Here is a 23,601-nt window from a genome sequence, read left to right as displayed (position 1 = left end):
GGAGAGAAACACGGAGGGTCTAGACGCCTTTTGTCAGCGTGTTTCTTCATCCGCTGGGAAGCGCGCCCAAGGGACGCCTTGACAGAGTCCCAAATGGTAGCGAAGTCACGGGCTACAGTATCAGCAGCAGGGACATCCGAAGAAGGGGATATAGGCAACGGGACGGAAGGCTGTAGTCCGTAAACGACATGGAAGGGAGATTTGGAGGACGACTCACTGACGTGGTGGTTATGGGAGAACTCAGCCCAAGGCAGAAGCGTGGACCAGTCGTCGTGATGGGCGTTGACATAGTGACGTAAGAAGGATGTCAAGATTTGATTGACCCTCTCCACTTGGCCATTAGACTGAGGATGGTAAGCGGAAGAAAAGTCCAGAGTCACTCCCAGATGTTTGCAGAGAGCCCTCCAGAAGCGGGAGGTGAACTGAGTTCCTCTGTCGGACACGATGTGGGAAGGAAAGCCATGTAAGCGAAAGATGTGTTGTATATAGGCTTCCGCGAGTTCCTGAGCAGAGGGCAGTCCGGGCATAGGGACGAAGTGAGCCATTTTGGAGAACCGATCCACCACGACCCATATGACTGTGTGTCCGGAGGATACTGGCAAGTCTGTAATAAAGTCCATCGCTATGTGTTGCCATGGAACTGAGGGTATCGGCAGAGGCAGAAGACGGCCATAGGGCAGGTGTTTGGGCGTCTTGTTCCTGGCACAAGAGGGGCAGGCAGAGACAAAGGCGGCAACGTCCGTGCGAAGGGATGGCCACCAGTAATGGCGTACAATCGCACCCCATGTTCTCTTCTGGCCTGCATGGCCGGCTGTTTTCGAGGCATGACCCCAGTGTAACACTTTTTCCCTGTCGGTCTCAGAGACATAGGTCTTCCCGGGTGGTATCTGGGCCAGAGTGACAGGAGCCACCGGAACAATCTTGTTAGGAGAGATGATAGGTTGGATAGTCTCTTCCTCCTGCTCCAGGGGCATGAGAGACCTAGACAAGGCATCAGCACGTATATTCTTGTCCGCGGGTCGGAAATGAAGCTGGAAGTCAAACCTGGCAAAGAATAAGGACCACCTGGCTTGCCGTGGGTTCAGTCGCTGAGCGGACCGCAGGTATTCCAGGTTCTTGTGGTCCGTGTAGATAATCACGGGGTACACTGCTCCTTCCAGGAGGTAGCGCCACTCCTCCAGAGCCAGTTTGACCGCTAATAGCTCTCGGTCACCGATGGTGTAATTACGTTCAGGTGCTGAGAAGCTTTTAGAGAAGAAACCGCAAGTCACCGTCTTCCCGGAGGAGGATTTTTGCATGAGCACTGCTCCGGCTCCTGAGGAGGAAGCATCCACCTCTAAGGTGAACTGGCGGTTTAACTCTGGTCGGTGGAGTACAGGAGAGGAGGCGAATGCTCGCTTCAGGGAGCAAAATGCGGCGTCGGCCGCAGGTGACCAGTCCTTTGGATTAGCCTCCTTTTTGGTCAGAGCGGAGAGAGGAGCAGTCAGGGCGGAAAAGTGAGGAATAAACTGGCGGTAGTAGTTGGCAAATCCCAGGAACCGTTGGATTGCCTTCAGTCCAGAAGGGGGAGGCCAGTTGAGAATGGCGGAGACCTTCTTGGGATCCATCTGCAGCCCAGTCCCCGAGATGATGTATCCCAGGAAAGGAAGAGAAGACTGCTCAAAGACGCACTTCTCATATTTGGCGTAGAGACGATTCTCTCTCAGTCTTTGTAGAACCAGCTTTACGTTCTCTCTGTGGGTCTGGAGGTCCGGAGAGAAAACAAGAATGTCATCCAGATAAACTACTACACATACGTAGAGGAGGTCCCGGAAAATATCGTTCACCAGTTCTTGGAATACGGCAGGAGCGTTACACAGACCGAAGGGCATCACACAGTATTCATAGTGCCCATCGCGAGTATTAAACGCGGTCTTCCATTCGTCCCCAGAGCGGATACGAACTAGGTTGTAGGCACCCCGAAGATCCAGTTTGGTGAACACACGGGCTCCTCTGAGCCGATCGAACAGTTCGGGGATGAGCGGTAGGGGGTACTTGTTTTTTATAGTAATCTGATTCAAGCCCCGGTAGTCAATGCATGGGCGAAGGTCACCCTCTTTCTTCTTAACGAAGAAGAAGCCTGCTCCCGCAGGAGAGGAGGATCTCCGGATGAATCCCTTTGCCAGGCTTTCCATGATGTAGGTGGACATGGCCCTGGTTTCGGCTGGAGACAACGGATATATCCGTCCTCGAGGTGGTGTTGTTCCTGGGAGCAGGTCGATGGCGCAATCGTAGGGACGGTGTGGCGGAAGTACCTCAGACTCCTTCTTGTCAAAAACGTCCGTGAAGGACCAATAGGCCGAGGGCAGACCCGGTAGGTTCTCAGGAACCGGAGGTCGTCGGACTGGTTGTATAGACTTTAGACATCTCTCATGACAGGCAGAGCCCCAACGGGTGATTTCGCCAGTACCCCAGTTGACTGAGGGTTCGTGTGTTCGCAACCAAGGAAGTCCCAGCAGGACTTGGTGGGACATGTGTGGAAGGACGTAGAGAGCGATGTTCTCGGTGTGCAGAGCACCGATACGCAGTTCCACCGGCTTCGTGATCCAGGAGATGGTATCAGAGAGGGGTCTCCCATCCACCGAGGCAATCAGTAGGGGCTTCTCGAGTAGAGTAACAGGCAGCTGGTATTTGTCCACCGTGGCCTGCTGGATAAAATTGCCTGCTGCTCCGGAGTCGAGGTATGCCTCAGCCGTGAAGCGCGTCTCTCCTGTTGATACTTGTACCGTCCACATAACTGGGTCGGAGAGAGTCCCAGCACCTAGGGTGGCCTCTCCTACCAACCCTAGGCTTTGGAGTTTCCCGGCCTTTCCGGACAGGAGCGTAGGAGATGTGTGTCCCCTCCGCAGTAAAAGCAGAGGCCCTTGGCGAGCCGCTCTGCTCGACGTTGGTCAGACTGTCGTACTCGATCAACCTGCATGGGTTCGTGGACAGGAATCCCAGCTGTAGATGACTGTGGCACAGAGGACTTCTGTGGCGGAGAGGAGTGCCGTACCGCACGTCGCTCACGAACCAGCTCTTTGGAGCGCTCCTGAAAACGAATGTCCACTCGCGTGGCTAGGGCAATCAGGGCATCTAGGGTGGAGGGCATGTCACGACCCGCCAACTCATCTTTGATGCGACTTGACAGTCCTTCCCAGAAGGCGGCTGTCAGGGCCTCATTATTCCACCCGAGTTCAGAAGCCAAAGTGCGGAAACGGATGGCGTATTGGCCCACCGTCAGTGTTCCTTGACGTAGGCGGAGAAGTGATGAAGCAGACGCAGAGGCGCGTCCCGGCTCGTCAAAGGTACTGCGAAAGGCCTGCAGGAACTCTTGAAGATCCTTGGTCATGGGGTCCTCCTTCTCCCACAAGGGGTTCATCCACGCCAGTGCCTCGCCCTCCAGGTGAGACATTATAAAGGCGACCTTGGCTTGGTCGGAGGCGAACAGATGGGGCAGCTGCGTGAAGTGAAGGGAGCATTGGTTTATGAAGCCCCTGCAGGTCTTGGGATCTCCAGCATAACGAGGAGGTGACGCCAAACGGAGTCGGGAAGCATCCGACGCGGCTGCCACTGGTGCGGGAGCCGTGGATTGCCTAGTGGGAGACCTGGGTGCTGCAGGCGTCATTGATGCTTGTAATGTGTACAGGCGAGTGTCCACGGAGGTCATAAATTGCAGCATGCGGGTCTGGACTTCACGCTGGCGTTGGAGTTCCTCTTGCAGGGCCAATAGTGCTGCAGCGGGATCCATGGCCTGATCTTACTGTCAGGGCCGGGCGGTCGGGCAGACCCAGGAGGTGGATCCACTGGACCGAACTCTAAGATGGTGGTAGGGAGTCCGGTAGCTGAAGCACTGATGGGCAGCAGAACAGTCCGTGCAAGTGAAGGTAGCGAAGGAGTCCCTGGGACCACGGAGTCACAGATGGTAGTCCGGGTGACGTAGCTCAGGTTCGGAGGCCGAGATGATGTCAGGCGGGGTCCGGAACCTTGGGAGCGAGATGACAGGTCACCGCAGGGATCCGAGATGGTACGGACTGTCAGATGGCAGACGGACAGCGTGCGGGGCTCGGGATTCAGCAGGACTGGATGGCGAGGCGGGATCAGCTCTAGAAGAGAGATACGTAAGTATGGCAGGAAAACACAAGGAGACCTGACTCCTAGCTCAGAAAACACGAAGATCAGGCCCCGCCCCCTTGGACAAGAACCCCCTTTATACCCCGTACCTGTCTAACCTCATTTCCTGTTAATGGGCGCTGGCCCTTTAAGAAAGGGTCAGTGACCGCGCGCGCGCCCTAATGCGCGTGCGCGCGGCCCGGGTGCCAGAAGCCAGGGAAGGAGGCTGAGAGGAGGACGCAGGGGAGCCGAGCAGGGCCTGGGAGGCCGTCGGGCGCCGGGATCGGCGGCCAGGAAGCCCAGGAAGGACGGGCACAAGGGACTGGGACGCGGGGAGCGTGGCAGGTGAGCCGGGGAGCGGGGCAGGGGACCCGGGAAGGGGAGCCGAGGACCCGGGGAGCGTGACAGATAGCTGTTGAAATACTTCCACACTAGGGTGAGGTCCAGCAGGTAAAATGAAGGCTTCTCGATAAACTCAGTGTTCTATGTATGGAGGTGAACAAACCTTCAGAGTGGGGCTCGTACTGCAAAGAGCTGAACACTAATCCTTAGCAGGCGGACCTCACAGTTCTGTAGACTGTTTTGAGTGCAGTTTTGTTATTTTTTTTAAGCGGGAAAGGCTGTTTATATTTACTTTATGCTGTGCTGGTTTATGAAGCTTTTAATAAACCCACTGAAGATTAAAATTAAAAGCATTAATCTGTCTACCTCATGCTACAGCTTGGTGAGCCATTCTACCACAGTTGGGGCTAGAATTGCTGACAAGACTTTTGGAGAGCATGTGTAACTGATGCGAACAAACTGCATGTCCTGAGTGAAGATGGCCATAAGCATGGAAGCGTGGTAGGACAAAATGGAAGAGCTAATCAGGCAGCTGGTAGAGGCCAATGTGTAGGCAGAAGTGACAAGCCTAGTAAGAGACCAACAGAAGCAGCAGCAGCAACAGATGGATCTCTTAGCAGAGGCAATCCATAGCAGGGCAATCACCCCACCCCCAAGTCCAGGTGAAGATTCAAATGTCCAGAAAGTGGTTAGAAGGGTCATACAGAAGATGACCCTGAGAGATGATATTGTGCCATTCTTGACCATGTTTGAAAGGGTCGCCAAACAGAAGAGACTTCCACTGGAGCAGTGGGTCGAGGTTCTGGAGCCATATTTCACTAGGGAGCCACAATAGACCTATTATGATGTGACCTTACAAGATGCAAAGGAATATACCAAAATAAAAATTGAAATTTTGGCATGCTTAAGGGTGACAATGACCATCAGGGCTCAATGGGTGCATCAATGGGCTTATGGCGAGGACAAACCTCCTCATTCCCAAATATTTGATATGCTCCATCTAGTCAAGAAGTGGTTGCAGCTAGAGTCCTCCATCCTAGTGCAGATGGTATAATGGGTTGGCATGGACCGTTTCATTCACTCCTTTCTGAGGCAGGTGCAGATCAGGGTTGCCCAGTGAGATCTCCGTAATCCTGACCACCTGGTTGACATAGTGCAAAGGTACAAGGCAGTCAAGAGGTTCTTAAAAAAATCGGGGGCACCGCATCTGTCGCGGGCGGGGAGGAGGGTGTCAGCACACCGCGCTCACCCCTTCTGCTCGGGTCCGGCAGCTGCTCCTGGTGGCTCGAGCTGTGGGCCGGATCCCGGGGTTTCTCGAGCGACACTCCTCGCCCGTGAGTGAAAGGGGATGTTTGTTGGGTGTGGGGATTGTTATAGTTCGTGACGCCACCCACGGTTGTGGTGACTGCACCACCGCTGCTCAGTGTGGGGGTCCCGGGGATGGTGATGCGGAGCAGCCAGGTGTTGTGTTGCCCCTCCGTGGGTAGGGGTTGGTGATCCCGGGGCCCGGTGATGAGATGTGAAGTGTAGGGCCTGGAGGGCGCAGGGACGCGGGGGCAGCGCTGTGCCTTGCGGCACTATGGTACTCACTCAGCCTGACACACGGACACAGTTTGTACGGTAAACCAACGGCTGGTAGGACGGTCCCACAGACGGCTGCACCTGCACTCCCGGTAGGTGACGGTGATGTCTCTCTTCCTTGCACCTGTGTTGACTGATGGTAGCGGTGGATTCCCTCCGGTTACCCGCTCCCCGACTGCAATCTGGGCCGGAGGAGCTCTACACTTTGCCCGCAGGCGCTGGCCCTGAGAAACTGGTGCCGTGGCGGTGGCGGTGTCTCTCCAATACGGGTTGGGCTGTTGCCTTCAATCGGGACTTGGTTGTTGGGGGAGCTGCGTCCCCGTCACTAAAGGATTTGGCAAATCTGGCGACTCCTAGCCTTGCCGGGGTCCGAGAGGCCCCTGCCCTGGTGCTGACTGTCCTTCGGAACACTGCTCCAGACCACCGGGCACACAGCCAACGGGGTCCTTCCAGGAACTTCCAAACGGTCCCCCTCCAGACAGTCACCGCCGTTGCTGACCTTGCTGTTCTGGCCCTCACAAAGCTGGACCCTTCAGGCTGTCTTTCTCTTCTGTCACTTTACTTGCTTTTCCTCCTTTACTACTTTCTTACTTTCCCTGCTTGTTTACTCCTTCACTTAGCTCCTCACACTTGCCCTGCCTGGGCTTTCTGCCTTTACTCAAGCTCGTCCCTGAGCTGACTGCCTGGTTACTTCCTGCCTCCAGAGCTGTGAGCTCCTTGGTGGGCGGAGCCAACCGCCTGGCCCACCCCCTGGTGTGCATCATCAACCTCTGGAGGAAGGCAACAAGGATTTCTGGTTAGCTGTGATGTGCCTACCTGGAGTGTGGGGTGTGGTGGTGTTGTGACCTGTGTCCCCTGGCTTGCCCAGGGCGACACATTAGCATACTGGGGGTCTAAAAGGAGGCTGACTCACAAAAGTGGGTGTGTCTGAGGTCCCAAGGATCCACTGATCAGTTGCCATAGGCCTCCGCTACAGACTTAGGGGCCCTTTGCACACTACGACATCGCAGGTGCACTTCCGGCGTCGCTCTCGACATCGTAGTGTGTAAATCGTTTTAACTACGATTACCGAGCGCAAAAGCGTCGGTATCGTATGTTCGGTGTAGTGTCGGTCATTTTCATTATTTTGACTGCAGCGACGGTACGATGTTGTTCCTCGTTCCTGCGGCCGCACACATTGCTGTGTATGAAGTCGCAGGAGCGAGGAACATCTCCTACCTGCGTCTTGTCTGCAATGCGGAAGGAAAGAGGTGGGCGGGATGTTTACGTCCCGCTCATCTCTGCCCCTCCACTTCTATTGGCCGCCTGCCGTGTGACGTCACTGTGATGCCACACGACCCGCCCCCTTAGGAAGGAGGCGGGTCGCCGGCCAGAGCGACGTCGCAGGGCAGGTAAGTGCATGTGAAGCTGCCGTAGCGATAATATTCGCTACGGCAGCTATCACAAGATATCGCAGCTGCGACGGGGGCGGGGACTATTGCGCTCGGCATCGCATCATCTGCTTGCGATGTCGTAGTGTGCAAAGGGCCCCTTAATTTCACAGTCCCAGGCACATAGCCACCCATTGTCTCATGACCACCAAACAGATGGACTGGAGCTTAGGGTGGTGCTGTTCATATTATGATAACCTGGCGAGGGCCCACAGGCATGTCCCATGACAATAAATGGCATAATAGTGACCGGATTCTTGGACTCAAAAACTTTGGTGACTCTGGAAAAGGCCACACTCCCCCACCAGTTGATCCTTGGGAAGATTTTTGGCATCCACTGTATTCATGGGCATGCCAAGGACTACTCTGTCGCCAGTGACTATAGAAACGAACTGAGGCACTAAGTCCAATGAGATTGGAGTTGTTAAGGGCTTGCTATACTCGATGATAATAGGGTGGGACTTTACCTTATTCTGGAACTTGTGGCGAAAGGTGGGGGTGCCCAGTTACTCAAATAAAAGCCAGATAGTCTGTAAGAAACCCCAGATGTGGATGAGTTTCTCTTGTGTGTGCCTATTGGCGATGAGTATAAGGGCATGACACATGAGACCAATATCCCTGAGTTGGTGGTTTCTGGGGGGAACTTTTTGACTGCTCAAATGAGGAATTTTACACTTAAAGGGGCATTTGACAATCTTAAGGGTACTTTACATGCTGCGATATCGGTACCGATATCGCTAGCGAGCATACCCGCCCCCGTCGGTTGTGCGACATGGGCAAATCGCTGCCGGTGGCGTACAACATCGCTTACACCTGTCACACTACTTACCTGCCTAGCGACGTCGCTCTGGCCGGCGAACCGCCTCCTTTCTAAGTTCGGCGTCATAGCGACATCACTAAGTGGCCACCCAATAGCAATGGAGGGGTGGAGATGAGCGGGCCAAAGATCCCTCCCACCTCCTTCCTTCCTCATTGCCGGCGGGACGCAGGTATGGTGAGTTTCCTTGTTCCTGCTGTGTCACACATAGCGATGTGTGCTGCCGCAGGAATGAGAAACAACCTCGCTACTCACCTGTCAACGATTTTTGGTGTTGGAGCGACCTCTCCAATACAAACGATTTTTACCTCTTTTGCGATTGTTTTAGGTCCCTCAGAGGTGTTACATGCTGCAATGTCGCTAACGATGCCGGATGTGCGTCACAAACACCGTGACCCCGACGATATATCATTAGCGATGTCGCAGCGTGTAAAGCACCCTTAACTGTTCTACACGGGGTTACTCAGGAGTCAGAGGACAACACCAGATTCTTTATGGTGAATGTGGAATTGCTATATCGGGTTACCAGGCTTAGTGGTGGGGTAATAGAGCAACTGCTGGAACCAAGACCCTATATTATTTATGGCTTTGAAAGATGCACTAGGGTTTATTTTCTTATATCTTTTATTTTTCATTGATGTACATTGCCCCAATGTGTTGCTGTAAGTCCTGAAAAAATTATAGTCTCACGCTAGTTAAACTTATGTTAAACTTATGAAAAATTAATATTTATCCCTTTCCCTGCCCAAAATCCTGCCAGTGATTGGGCACAGTCAAACTACCGTATTACTGACCCGAAAATCACATCGCAATCCTCGGACTTGGGTGGGCAGGATTATTGGTGTGGGAAGGGTTGAATGATCACTTTCCATTAACATACGTCTAACTAGCCAGGGTGCGACTATCAATTTTCCAAGGCTTACAACAACACAATGAGGCAACACACAGCAATAAAAGTTATGTATCCGGAAAGAGCTGCTCAAGCCCTATTTCAGGATTCTATTAGTATGGTATGTAAAAATGAACTGCAACTAGGGCTTTTTCTGGAGTAGAGCTCAATTTTGTAGCAAACTCGAAAAAGTGAGAAAAAACGTGCTAGGGCTTATTTTTGGGGTAGGTCTTTTTTTTTGGGGAAACACAATATAAACTGAATATGCATTTAATGAAAACTTTGCTATATTTCGTTGAGATGACAAAGTCAGTTTTTCTTTAGAATAATTTATATTTTTTTTTAAGCCTGCTTGGATATTCCTTCTTGCGTATTGATTTGGTGTTTTGTAATTGTTGATTATTGTCTTGTGACGGAAAGAGTAACGGTAAATACATCAAAAGTACCTATCAATGTGGCGACAAAAGTGTTTAGAATCTTATAGATGTTCAAATTTGGTTGTCAGTTAACTGTTGTGAGTTATGCAGCTAAGTAACCATTTGTTCCTTAATTTTCCTTCATGTAGGTTGCACTGATACTGAAGAAGCTGACATTTACTTTCTTGTCGATGGCTCTGGAAGCATTTATCCGGAGGATTTTGACGACATGAAAATATTTATGATTGAATTGATGAGCATGTTTCAGATTGGAGCAAACAGAGTACGCTTTGGGGTTGTTCAATACTCTGATTCTCCACAGACTGAATTCACTATCAGTCAATACACCAATCTAAAAGGATTAAAGGTAGCGGTACAAAGAATAGATCAATTAGGTGGTGGCACCAATACAGGGGAAGCTCTGAAATCAATGAAGGCTCTCTTTGCCACAGCTGAAAGCGAGCGACCGAATAAAGTTCCCCAGTCCTTGATTATTATTACAGATGGGAAGTCTCAGGACCGGGTGACGGAAGCAGCAGCAGACATCAGAGGCAGTGGCATTAATATATTTGCTATTGGCGTAAAGGAAGCCGTACAGGAAGAGTTGGTGAACATTGCGGGAAGTAAAGACAAAACATTCTTTGTGGACAATTTTGATTCCCTAAATTTGATAAAGAATGATTTGGTCCGTGATATATGTACACCAGCAGGTAGGTTATCGGGATCTGAGGGGAATGTTTGTGCATTTTTTACCTGTACAGATAATATTAGCACTATAAGGAGAGCAGGGGAAAAGGCTGAGGCTACAGTATGTTATAGGAAGATGTTTCTATTAATCGTAATACAGGTTTTCTAGTTATTTCTTGCCTTCAATACAGCAGGATTGCCTTGGACAGATGGTAAGGTTCACAAGATAAGGTCAGTGCACCCAAAAACACAATGAAAATAAGAAAAGTTCAATAAATGTACTGATTCAATTCAATGCAATGTAAAAGCAGACAAGCAAAGATGGGGCAGAACTGTGCAGAAACATAAAACATTAAGTAAACATTGCTTTACTGCTATATATTCTTTTGCTTCAATGGGAGTCTGGGACCCCCAAAACTTCAATTAAACTGCTAGTAAAGTCATAGAGGGGACATTGCTCATATAAAATCATGCTTGATAGATTTTACTTGGAAAAAATCAGATCATTTCACGCAACACCAGTCCATAGTCCAGGACAGGACTGTCTGTGGATATGAGCTGCACAAATTTCCTGAGTTTCCCGGGCACAATGTTTGATTTACCAGCCTGGCATGACGTCCTCCGTGCGGCATACATTTCACAGGTTGTGTCTAGCCAACCCGGCTTATCATAAGCCAAGTAACAAAATTTATGCAGCTCCTTTCCACTGCCAGGGACCACTAGCCCAGACTGTAGGCTGGAGTTGCACAGTGCCATCCGCTCATCTCTGATCTTACTGCTTACAGAAAAAAAACTTTTACTAAATATGTAAGCTGGGTCGCCTTGGTGTAAACTTTCCATGGCCAAGGACTCCAAACACTGTCCCGCCTACAAAATTAGCAAGGGGCACACTGCCTTTTAGCTTGATTCACAGTGCTTGGTTCCTGAGAGTGAGCGCTACTTTAACTGAATTACATATGCACACTGACACTACTGTAGACCACCGTGTAACACACAGTGTTAGTAAATGCATGCTCTCCTAGGAGGTCTAATTTACATATTAACAAGGAGATTTTTATGGGGCAACATGATTTATTTGATTGTACTTGCAGATTAATTGAAATTTTGGGGGTGACAGACTCTCCTTAAATGTTACGCCTTAATCCGTATTTTATAGTCATCAATATTTTGACTTTATACATAAAACCTTTGTATGAAAATATATTAGTAGAATTATGTTTTGTAATAAGACAGAACTCAATTGCTTAAGAATTTACCAGGTTAAATTAAAGAGGTTGTCCACTGTTTAAACATTGATAACCTATCCTTGGGATAGATCATCAATGTCTGATTAGTCTTGGATCCAACACCAGACACCCTGCCCGGTCAGCTGTTCTTGGTACCAGCGACTATATCCGGTGGCCAAAAATGCTCAGTTCCTGAGCTGCTCTATCTTCTGATTGTGGCCACAAAGGGGTACTGCACATCTGCCTCCTATTCATTTATATAATAGGCAGATGTGCAGTACCCAGCCACGGCCACAATCAGAAGATAGAGCAGCTCCTGAAGGAAGTATTTCTAGTCATAGGTCATCAATGTATAAGTAGTGGACAACCTCTTTTAATTGTACTATCTGTCTATCTATCCAGGGGTGAGATTCAAATTTTTAACAACAGGTTCTCTGTAAACCCTGCCCAGTTGTAAACCACACCCATTCTGTAACCACACCCATTTTGTTAGCCACACCGATTTTCACGCACTTTCCTCAACCAAAAAAAACCAAAACAAGTAATTTAAAGTATAATCTCTTTCACCTTCTTCCCCTCCTATACAGTCACTCTCCTGTCCAGTACCAGTTGTTCCAGTCACTGTCAGTCATATTGTATTATTGTATTGGTTTTCTACAATTTTTAAAAATTATTTCTAAAGGAGCCCTGCTAAAATTGGAACGGACGACCTTCCCCATACAGATCTCATCCCATCTGGCTGCTTTCCCCCTACAAATCCCATCATGGCTTCTTTTCCCTGCAGATTTTATCCAAAAGCTCCTCTCCCCATATAGCTCCCATCTATGCACCCTCCTCTCCTCAAATAGCTCCCATCTATGCAGCCTCCTCTCCCCATATAGCTCCCATCTATGCAGCCTCCCCTCCCCATATAGCTCCCATCTATGCAGCCTCCTCTCCCCATATAGCTCTCATCTATGCAGCCTCCTCTCCCCATATAGCTCCCATCTATGCAGCCTCCTCTCCCCATATACTTCCCATCTATGCAGCCTCCTCTCCCCATATAGTTCCCATCTTGTGTGGCCTCCTTTTCTCCCGATATAGTTCCCATTTTGTGTGGCCTCCTCTTCTCCCCATATAGTTCCCATCTTGTGTGGCCTCCTCTTCTCCCCATATAGCTCCCATCTTGTGTGGCCTCCTCTCCCCATATAGTTCCCATCTTGTGTGGCCTCCTCTCCCCATATAGCTGCCATCTATGCAGCTTCCTCTTCTCCCCATATAGTTCCCATCTTTTGCGGTCCGTTTCCCCATAGAGCTGCCATCTTTTGTGGCCCCTCTCCCTGCATCTTCGGCTCACTGAGCGCTTTACCTGTTGCAAGCACCTGCGGCCTCTCTGGCCTCCGTCCTACCTCCTCCCACTGCCATCACCTCAGCAGCGTCAGCGCGTAGCTGCACACCGGGACAGGGAGCAGACAGGCTCCACTGAACCCGTAAGTGCGGCCGGAGGTACGGGGATTCATTTGTACAAGTGTCTTAAAGAGACACTAACACAAATGAATACAGGGAACTGGATCAGCAGAGCTGTTTCTTGCCGGTTCTGGGAACCGGCTGCTATTTTAACAACCGGTTCCCCAGAACCGGACAGAACCGGCTGAATCCCACCCCTGTAATCTATCTATCTATCTATCTATCTATCTATCTATCTATCTATCTATCTATCTATCTATAGTAGTGCTTGAATGTTTGTGAACCCTTCAGAATTTTTCATATTTTTGCATATATGTGAACTAAAAACTATAAAACAAACAGCCCAATATCAAGACTCTTTATAATAGTTAAAAGGTTTAATACCTAGCTCAATGTCTATTTAGGATAGCCAGGAAGATGGCGCATGGGGACAGCAACTGGATTGCAGGCAGCAGGATGGCGAGCTATTTGTACTACAGACATCACAATTATTGCCAGGGCATGCTTTTTTGCATATGTATAAGCCCTTTTATTGTCTGGTGCCATCCAAGCAACTTATTTTTTAATATATACAGAGTTTTTGTAGAGAGCTGTTGGTATTATAGTCATTACAATTATGACCCAGTGCATTACATTTATATAAGCACTTTATCTGGTGATTTCCTTGTACATAAGCCCCTTATTTAATATCTGGGTTGTTTAAAGGATTATTGTACGGGCACTGAGCTTAATACTAACCTTTTACAATTGTGATTAGGCTCAGTTCATATAATCAGACATATATTATTATATTGGGATCATTTTAATTCGCACAAGCACTTTTTTTGCATTTTTTAGTTTGGCGGCACTACTCAGTGGTCTCTGTGGCGGAAGGTCTTCAGCTCTCATTTGCATAAGCACTTTATTTCATTTGTTATTTACAACCTTTTATTTGTTTTATTGTTTATGCTAAGTGGTATGGCCAGGTGGACTCTTTATCAATTTACACCTTTCAAAGGTATAGGAAGAGCCCGGGCTGATGACCCGAAGGGGCTTAAGGGAGGGCTACATGACTAGGAGGGATGCCAGGCCATAGGGTTAATAAGGGGTTAATGGAGAAAGTCAGTTTGGGCGCGAAATTTGGGGGTGGTGCTAAGGGGCAGTTAGGATCAGGGGTCAGTGTGATTGGTCAGGGGGTGGTGGCTATAGGGGGTCGTATATAGGGCAGGTCAGAGGGGGGTGGGCCATTCCTACCTGGACGTGACTGGAATCGTTGTGGCTGGATCCCGAAGATGGAGGACTTCATGGCACAGATGAAGAGGATGGCGGAGCAGCGTGGACAGCGTTGGATGGACGAGCAGCTCCTGCGATGGTCCGGCGTCGGCGAGGAAGAGGGGACCCCCCTGCCTCCGAAGCGGCAGCGAAGAACTCGGCCCCCGGAGCGCCTCAGCCCGGAGATGACGCCGAGGAGCCGGCAGCGGAGACGGAGCCCGAGTGGATGTGCGGCGGTGGATCCGGGAGCCGGGACGTCGCGAGGCCCCGGCCGGAAGTCGGGCCGCGGGCGCCAAGGCAACGGGGCGGTGAGCGACACGGCCGGCCTCCCCTCCTCTTCCGGGTCGCGGCGCACGGCAGTGACGCGCGCGTCGCGGCCGCGTGACCCGGCGCGGTCACCTGACCCGGCGCGGTCACCTGACCCGGCGCGGTCACGGGGCCCGCTGCGCTCGCGTGACCCGGCGTCCCCCTGTGCTCCGGCGGCCTCACCTGACCGAGCGCGCTCACCTGACCCGCTGCGGTCACGTGGGGCGGCGCGGTCACGTGGGGCGGCGCGGTCACGTGGGGCGGCGCGATCACGTGGGGCAGCGCGGTCACGTGGGGCGGCGATGTCACCTGACCGGGCGCTGTCACCTGACCGTGCGCGGTCATGTGACCCCGCGTACTCACCCGTCCCGCCGCGTCCTCGCGATCCGGCAGGCTCGCCTGACCCGGTGCGGTCACCTGACCCGCCGCGGTCACGTGGGCCGGCGCGGTCGCGTGGGTCGGCGGGGTCGCGTGGGTCGGCGGGGTCGTATGAGCCAGCGGGGTCATGGGGGCCAGCTGGGTTGCGTGGGCCAGCGGGATCGCGGGGCACAGATGAGGCCACAGTGGCGGCGGCGGCAAGGTCTAGGAGCAGAGCGGGGCCCATGCAGGAGCATGGGGTCCCAGTGGCGGCGGGGGAGTCCGTACGGAGACGGCCCGGATCAGCGGGGCCCGGCCTGGGATCGCAGCGGAGGGACAACGATGGGACGGCGTCGGGATCAGCTGGAGCACGCGGGGATGCCGGACGGCATGCCCCAGGCGGCGTTTATGTGGCGGAGCCAGCGTCTGGATCGTCGCGGAGGATGGATGGTGCTGCGGGCGGACGGGGCCTAAGGTCGAGTCTGCCGGACGGCGGGCTCCCTGGGCCTGGGTCCAGTGAGGACGAGGAGGCAACCCTGGAGGAGGACGTCGCGGAGGACGGCAACGGGGACCAGATCGTGGAGGTCGGCGAGGCGGCTGGAGTGCGACGCGGAGAACATGTGACGGCTGTTTCGGGATCTTCTCGGAGTCAGCCTGGTAAGACCACGGTTTCTTCTATTTCTCGTGCACCTGGTTTGGCTATGGATGGTGTGTCTGGTGATACAGATGGCGTGCAGGGCGTGAATGTGGTTGGTGGTACGGGTGGTTTACTTGGTGGCCCGAGTGGCGGGCGGGTCGTGAATGTGGTGACGGGTGACGGCAGTGTGGCATCCGAGTTGTTGAGGTTGGTTAGGGGTTTGTTTGCCCCTGTGGGGGGCCCTAGCTTGGTGTGGCAGGGAGCGACGGGGCAGGAGGTTGCGACTCCTGCGGTTGGAGGGGTTGCTAGTGGCAATGCGGTGGGTGAGCCGGTGGTGGCGGCTCCCGCGGCCCCAGCTGCGGCTCCCGCTGCCGCAGCTGCGGCTGCAGTGGACATTGTTCGATTGGATGACAAGGCGAGAGGGGAAGTGTATGTTTGCTTTGATGGCCCGTTGGGGGCGCATCTGAAGCAGGAGACCAGGGAAAAAATATGGAAGGATGAATATGTTGAAATATTCTCATTGCTTCCGTTGGAAAAGTTTAATCTGGATCGGGTTAAACCGGATGAGAGCAAAAAGGACGAGGAAGAACGGCGGCGTTATCGCCTTATTCCCCGCACTTTTCAGAACTGGTTGCAGGCCTTTGTGATACTGGCCGGTGTGGTGGGGGAAAAGGCTCCGGATAACTGTACAGCGCTTTTCTGTTATCTGGATTCTATCTGTGAGGCGTATAGGACCTATGGGGGGACTGCTTGGCTAAGATATGACGAGCAGTTTCGCCAGAGGAAGGCGGTCAGACCCAGTTTACGGTGGGACCACAAAGAAATTAGTCTATGGATGCGGCTGATGGCTGCGCCGAAGTCGGCATCACAGTCCTTTCCAGGGGGCACCGGCGGGGGATCATTTGGCACCTCGTCGGGGCCCAAAAAGGGCGTTTGCTGGCAGTTTAATGAGAAGGAATGCCGGTTTGGGTCTTCCTGCCGATTCAAGCACGAGTGTTCGGGCTGTGGTGGCGCCCACAGTCACCTTAAGTGCTTCCGGAAGGGAAAAGGAAAGGCAGTGGAGTCTTCGTCAAAAAGGGAGGACCCCGGTGAGGGTAGATCGGATGGCGCCGTTTCTAAGTAGATACCCGGACCGGGGATCGGCGGAATTGTTGAGTGACGGTTTTAGTTTTGGTTTCAAGATACCGTCAGTGGTTAAGACGGGAGAGATTCGTTTAAAAAATTTGCAGTCGACGCGCCTACATGGTGAGGTTGTTGCGGATAAGTTACGGAAGGAGGTGGAGCTAGGACGGATGGCGGGGCCTTTTGATGCCCCTCCATTGCCGGACTTGGTTGTGTCCCCGTTGGGGTTGGTCCCAAAAAAGGAACCTAACAAGTTCCGGCTCATCCACCATTTGTCCTATCCTACTGGCCGGTCGGTGAACGATGGTATTGATCCTGAGCTGGTTTCGGTTTCGTATGTCCGTTTTGATAAGGCTGTGGAATGGTTAAGGAAGTTGGGCTGTGGTTCGCTGTTGGCGAAAACGGATATAGAAGCGGCCTTCCGCCTGTTGCCGGTGCACCCGGACAGTTTTCACCTGTTGGGGTGTTGGTGGGAGGACAAGTTTTATGTAGATTGTTGTTTGCCTATGGGCTGTTCAATTTCCTGTTCTCATTTTGAGAAGTTTAGTTGTTTCTTGGAATGGGTAATTAAGGAGGAGGCGGGTCTAGATTCAGTGTTGCATTACTTGGACGACTTCTTGTGCATGGGGCCTGCGGGATCCTCGCAGTGTTCCCTTTTGCTTCGGACAGTGGAGCAGGTTGCTCGCCGGTTTGGCGTTCCGTTGGCGCCGGAGAAGACGGAGGGTCCGGTTACGGTTTTGAAATTCCTGGGTATCGAGCTGGATACGGTTGCCATGGAGTGCCGCTTGCCGGAGGACAAGCTGGTGGCTTTGAGGCGTTGTGTTCAAGGGGCCATTGAGGCCAAGAAGATTCGTTTACGGGACTTGCAGTCCCTGTTGGGGAAGTTGAATTTTGCGTGTAGAATATTGCCGATGGGGAGAGTTTTTTCCCGTCGCTTGGCTCAAGCCACCACCGGTGTGTTGCACCCTTTGCATTTTGTGCGTTTGAAGGTGGAGCATAAGGCGGACCTGAGAGTGTGGTCCCGTTTTTTGCAGCTGTACAATGGACGGTCATTGTGGCTTCGTGAGGTGGTGTCAAATGAGGAGTTGGTGCTGTATACGGACGCGGCGGGATCCAGTGGATTTGGCGCATATTTTGGGGGGAGATGGTGTGTCGGCAGGTGGCCTGATTCGTGGCGGGTTTGCGGTCTGACTAGGAATTTGGCCCTGTTGGAACTTTTCCCTATTGTCGTGGCCTTAGAGGTTTGGGGACAGGATTTGAAAGACAGGAAGGTGCGTTTCATGTGTGACAACCTGGGGGTGGTTCAGTGTGTTAACAAGTTGACAGCTGATTCCCCCCCGGTAGTGGACCTCTTGCGTCACTTGGTGCTGAAATGTCTGGAGTTGAACTTGTGGGTCTGCGCTGTACATGTGCCGGGGGTGCTGAATTCTGTGGCTGATGCTTTATCTCGCTTCCAGTGGGACCGCTTTCGAATGCTGGCGCCGGACGCGGAGCAGCAGGAGACCGTATGGCCCGTCTGGTTGTGGGACCTGGTTTGCAGCCGGCCTGGGAATTGATCCGACATTTGGTGGCACCCAGTACGTGGCGCAGCTATAATTCAGCGTGGGACCGTTGGCTCGAGTTGGTTGATGAGGTGGGAGGTCATGTATCTGAAGGTGACAGAGTTTATTTAGTTTTGTTTATGTTGGGCAGGGCTAAGGAAGAAGGCCTTTCGTGGTCGGCCGTGGCGGGCAGGTTAGCGGGCATTTCCTTCTTTTTCAAGTTATTGGGCTGGAAGGACGTTACGAAGGATTTCTGGGTGCGCCAGGTGATGAAGGGTTACCGGAGGGCGGGGGCGCGCCGAGACCTTCGGCGCCCGGTATCTTTTGAGCTGCTGGGCAAGCTGTTGTAGGTGTTGCCTCGGGTGTGCTGTTCGGAGTATGAATGCCAGTTGTTCGGGACCGCTTTTGTTTTGGCCTTCTTTGGGGCGTTTAGAATTAGTGAACTGGTGAGCAGAAACACGAGGAGTCACGGAGGTTTGTTGCTGGAGGACGTGGAATGCGGTATGGATGTGGTGCGGTGTTGCTTGAGACGGTCAAAGACGGACCAGCTGGGTAGAGGTCGGATGGTGGAACTATGGGGTGTACCTGGTTTAGCGGAGTGCCCTGTCAGATGGCTGTCGGCGTTTTTAGAGGTGAGGGGAGCTCGCCCGGGGTCCCTTTTGTCCCACCAGGACGGGTCAGCCTTGTCGAGTTACCAATTTGTCTGCATCTTTCGGAGGTGCCTGCAGTGTTGCGGTCTCAACGAGGCTGAGTTCGCGTCGCACTCCTTTCGGATTGGGGCTGCGACTCAGGCGGCTCGTTGGGGTCTGGGCGCGCAGGCTCTCCGTAAGATTGGACGATGGGACTCGGCCAGGTTTCGATCTTACGTCCGGCCGAACTTGTTGTGAGCTACGGGTGGGGAGGGGGGGGGGGTCGGGGGCTGTATTGGTTTGGTAATCATTACCCATTTTCTTCCTTGTGCCCCCCCCCCCCCCCCCCCCCCTCTCCCCTGTTGTGTTGTCACCTTTTGTTTTGTAGGTTTCCCATTGTTGGTGTGGGTGCTCGGCCACTCATACGTGTATTGGGGGCGTTCCGTGCGGGAATACGACCGGACGGCCGCCAGTTGGGGGTTCCCAGAGAAAAGGCTACTGTGCGATGGATCGGGGTCAGGGGCATGCTGTGGAGTGAGGTGTTGCCTACCTGGCGCCACCATTCGCAGCTGGACAGAGCACCGGACGTGGTAGTACTACACGCGGGTGGGAATGACCTGGGTCTCCGGGCTTCCAGGGACCTGATACAAGACATAAAATGTGACTGCCTGCGGCTCCTGTCTTCCCACCCGGGTCTAGTAATTGTCTGGTCGGATATGGTTGCGCGGCTGACATGGCGGCACGCCAGGTCGGTGGAGGCAGTAAACAGGGCGCGAAGTAAAGTGAATCGGGAGATTGGGCGGTTCATTTCCCGGGTTGGGGGTGTCTCTGTTCGGCACCCGGAGTTGGAAGTGGCGTCCGCCGACTTGTTGCGCCGGGACGGGGTCCATTTAAATTCGGTGGGAAATGATATTTGGGCCTTAGGGCTGATGGAGGGGCTTGAGAAGGCTTTGTTGGTGTGGGAGGACTCGCGCGCACAAGGGGTCATGCGAGCTCGCGGTGGCGGAAAGGAGGGGGGTGTCTGAAGGTGGGGGTTTGCACAGAGGAGAGGACGGAACCCAGTGCCGGAGCGGGTTACCTCTAGCGGTGCAATTGTTTGGTAAACGGGTCCTTGCTGGGTTGAGTCTCAGCGGGACGTAGTGGGGGCAACATCTGGCTTGGGCTCTCGAGTCGGTGTGTTGCGGCTGAGGGTCAGGAGACAGGCTGATGTTGCAAAGAACATTTTGGTTAACCTTCAGGTACCCCCCCCTTCCTTTTCGGGTTCTTCAATGAAGAGTTGTATTGTTACATGGCTGATGTTTATGTTATGAATAAATGGGGCTGCTGTGGCCTTTATATTCCAACGTCACACAGTGTTTGTGTTTATTTTAGATAAGAACCCTAGGGGGTAGGGTGTTGTTGGGGAAGGTCACAGGCCTTCAGTCAGACATTCCGGAGTCAAGGAAGAGCCCGGACTGCTGACCCGAAGGGGCTTAAGGGAGGGCTACATGACTAGGAGGGATGCCAGGCCATAGGGTTAATAAGGGGTTAATGGAGAAAGTCAGTTTGGGCGCGAAATTTGGGGGTGGTGCTAAGGGGCAGTTAGGATCAGGGGTCAGTGTGATTGGTCAGGGGGTGGTGGCTATAGGGGGTCGTATATAGGGCAGGTCAGAGGGGGGTGGGCCATTCCTACCTGGACGTGACTGGAATCGTTCCCGCCCGCCCGCCCTAATTGTGGATTCGACATCGATGAAGAAAAGAAGGAAGATCGTATTTGTCGCAGCGGCGGAAAGGAGGGGGGTGTCTGAAGGTGGGGGTTTGCACAGAGGAGAGGACGGAACCCAGTGCCGGAGCGGGTTACCTCTAGCGGTGCAATTGTTTGGTAAACGGGTCCTTGCTGGGTTGAGTCTCAGCGGGACGTAGTGGGGGCAACATCTGGCTTGGGCTCTCGAGTCGGTGTGTTGCGGCTGAGGGTCAGGAGACAGGCTGATGTTGCAAAGAACATTTTGGTTAACCTTCAGGTACCCCCCCCTTCCTTTTCGGGTTCTTCAATGAAGAGTTGTATTGTTACATGGCTGATGTTTATGTTATGAATAAATGGGGCTGCTGTGGCCTTTATATTCCAACGTCACACAGTGTTTGTGTTTATTTTAGATAAGAACCCTAGGGGGTAGGGTGTTGTTGGGGAAGGTCACAGGCCTTCAGTCAGACATTCCGGAGTCATGCCACCTTAGCACATATTTACCTGTTTTTTCTTTATTTCTGATGAACCTCTCATTTTGGAGGGGAAACGCATTGAGTATTACACATAAGTGTCTATTACACCAAAGACCTATTCTTGTTATTGTATACTTGACACACACACATATATATATATATATATATATATGTATATATATATATATATATATATATATATATATATATATACATATATATATATATATATATATATATATATATACACACTAGACAGTAGTGACTGTCTGTTTGTCTCTGTCTGTCTCTGTCTGTTTGTCTCTGTCTGTCTCTGTCTGTTTGTCTCTATCTGTCTGTCTCTGTCTGTTTGTCTCTGTGTCTCCCTGTGTGTCTGTCTCTCTGTGTGTCTCGGTGTGTCTGTCTCTGTGAGTTTGTCTCTGTCTGTCTGTATCTGTCTGTCTCTATCCATGTGTGTCTCTGTCTCTATCCATGTGTGTCTCTGTCTCTATCCATGTTTGTCTGTTTATGTCTATCTCTCTGTCTGTCTATCTCTCTGTCTGTCTCTCTCTATCTCTGTGCCTGTCTGTCTGTCTCTCTCTCTCTGTTTGTCTCACTCTCTCTGTATCTGTCTGTCTCTCACTATCTCTGTCTGTCTGTCATTCTCTTTCCCTGCCTGTCTCGTTCCAGGTCTGTCTCTTTCCCCGTCTATCTCTTTCCCCGTCTGTCGCTATATGTCTTTGTCGGTCTCTGCCTGTCTCTCCCTGTCTGTCTCTAGCTGTCTGTCTCTTTCCCTGTCTGTCTCTTTCCCTGTGTGGCTGCCTTTTTCCCCTGTGTGTCTCTATCTGCTTGTCTCTGTCTCTTTCCCTATTTGCCTCTATCTGTCTCTTTCTCTGTCTGTCTGCCTTTTTTCCCTGTCTATCTCTGTCTGTTTGTCTCTTTCCCTGTCTGCCTCTATCTGTCTGTCTGTCTGTCTCTGTCTCTTTCCCCGTGTGTTTTTCTGTCTGTCTCTTTCTGTCTGGCTGGCTTTTTTTCCTATCTGTCTCTGTCTGTTTGTCTCTGTCCCTTTCCCTGTCTGTGTGTACCTGTCTGTCTGTCTCTCAGTCTGTCTCTCTGTCTCTATCCGTCTCCCCACCGACATCATATTACTTGACACATAAACGTCTTATACTAACAATTTCCTTTGTTTCTATAGAAACCAATTGCAGCAGCTATTAATAGCCTGTAGCTCGCAGCTCCATTCACTTTAATGGAGGCAAGTTTTTGGACAGTAACTCTAAAGCACTGGGTTAAATCTTCCTGTCAAAGCATAGTCTATGATGTTCCCTGAGTCACATAGGGCCTTTGTGCAAAATTTTGTGATTGTAAATGCGACGGTGTGGATTTCTTTAGCGGACATACTGTACATATACACATAAATACATACATACACTCTGCTTTATACAGTCATATGAAAAAGTTTGGGCACCCCTATTAATGTTAACCTTTTTTCTTTGTAACAATTTGGGTTTTTGCAACAGCTATTTCAGTTTCATATATCTAATAAATGATGGACTCAGTAATATTTCTGGATTGAAATGAGGTTTATTGTACTAACAGAAAATGTGCAATACGCACCACGTTCAGAAATTCCCGATCTATCAAAATATAAAATCAATTAGTCTGATCAGTAAACGGCGTAACGTCAAAAAAAATTCCAAACGCCAAAATTATGTTTTTTTGTCGCCGCAAATTTTGCGCAAAATGCTATAACAGGCGATCAAAACGTAGCATCTGCGCAAAAATGGTACCATTAAAAACGTCAGCTTGAGACGCAAAAAATAAGCCATCACTGAGCCATAGATCCCAAAAAATGAGAAAGCTATGGGTTTTGGAAAATGACACAAAACGTGCGCCACTTTTTTTGGACAAGCTTGTGAATTTTTTTAACCCCTTAAGTACAAGTAAACCTATACATGTTTGGTGACTACAAACTTGCACTGATCTCAGGTATCCCATAGATACATCAGTTTTACCATATAGTGAATACGGTGAATAAAATATCCCAAAAACTGTTGTACGATCACACTTTTTTTGCAATTTTGTCCGCACTTGGAATTTTTTTGCTGTTTTCCAATATACTATATGGTAAAACGTATGGTTTCATTTAAAAGTACAACTCATCCTACAAAAAACAAGCCCTCATATGGCAAGATTGACAGAAAAATAAATAAGTTACGGCTCTCGGAAGAAGGGGAGCAAAAAACAAAACGGAAAAACACAAAATGCCCGGGGGCTGGAGCCATTTTCTGTGACACTAGTTTTGAAATACGCCCCAAGTTATTAATACTGTGAGATTTTGTGCTATACATAGCAGTGCATCAGCACTGTTATGTATATGTAAAATCATGATATCCTACGTACTCTAGCTAAACGCTGGCTTTCACAAGAGAATCATTATGACAAGCACAACCCCTGGTATTTAAGAGGTTGACAGCTGTGGGCGGGGCTCTGATCCACCTGCGGGTGTTAAAAGCACAGGATTGGTGAATAAATTAGCAATCATATGTCAGGAAAGATTCAAGCTCAATGCGCGATCTTGAATCTAAGTCAGTGACATGATCTTTGTTGGCGACCAC

General features: G+C 51.2%; 1 protein-coding gene across 1 annotated transcript in view; it reads left to right on the top strand.

Moving 5' to 3' along the window:
- The window catches only part of LOC142243954 (collagen alpha-4(VI) chain-like), a 261,579-nt gene that overhangs the window by 26,022 nt on the left and 211,956 nt on the right, over positions 1 to 23,601 (top strand). The window contains exon 7 of the mRNA XM_075316147.1: positions 9,756 to 10,316. Coding sequence (XP_075172262.1) covers positions 9,756 to 10,316 — 561 coding nt within the window. The remainder of the gene's footprint in view (positions 1 to 9,755; positions 10,317 to 23,601) is intronic.

This window comes from Anomaloglossus baeobatrachus, chromosome 6 (genome assembly GCF_048569485.1).
Source record: "Anomaloglossus baeobatrachus isolate aAnoBae1 chromosome 6, aAnoBae1.hap1, whole genome shotgun sequence".
Lineage (NCBI taxonomy): Eukaryota > Metazoa > Chordata > Amphibia > Anura > Aromobatidae > Anomaloglossus > Anomaloglossus baeobatrachus.
This window is presented reverse-complemented; position numbering and strand designations above follow the sequence as displayed.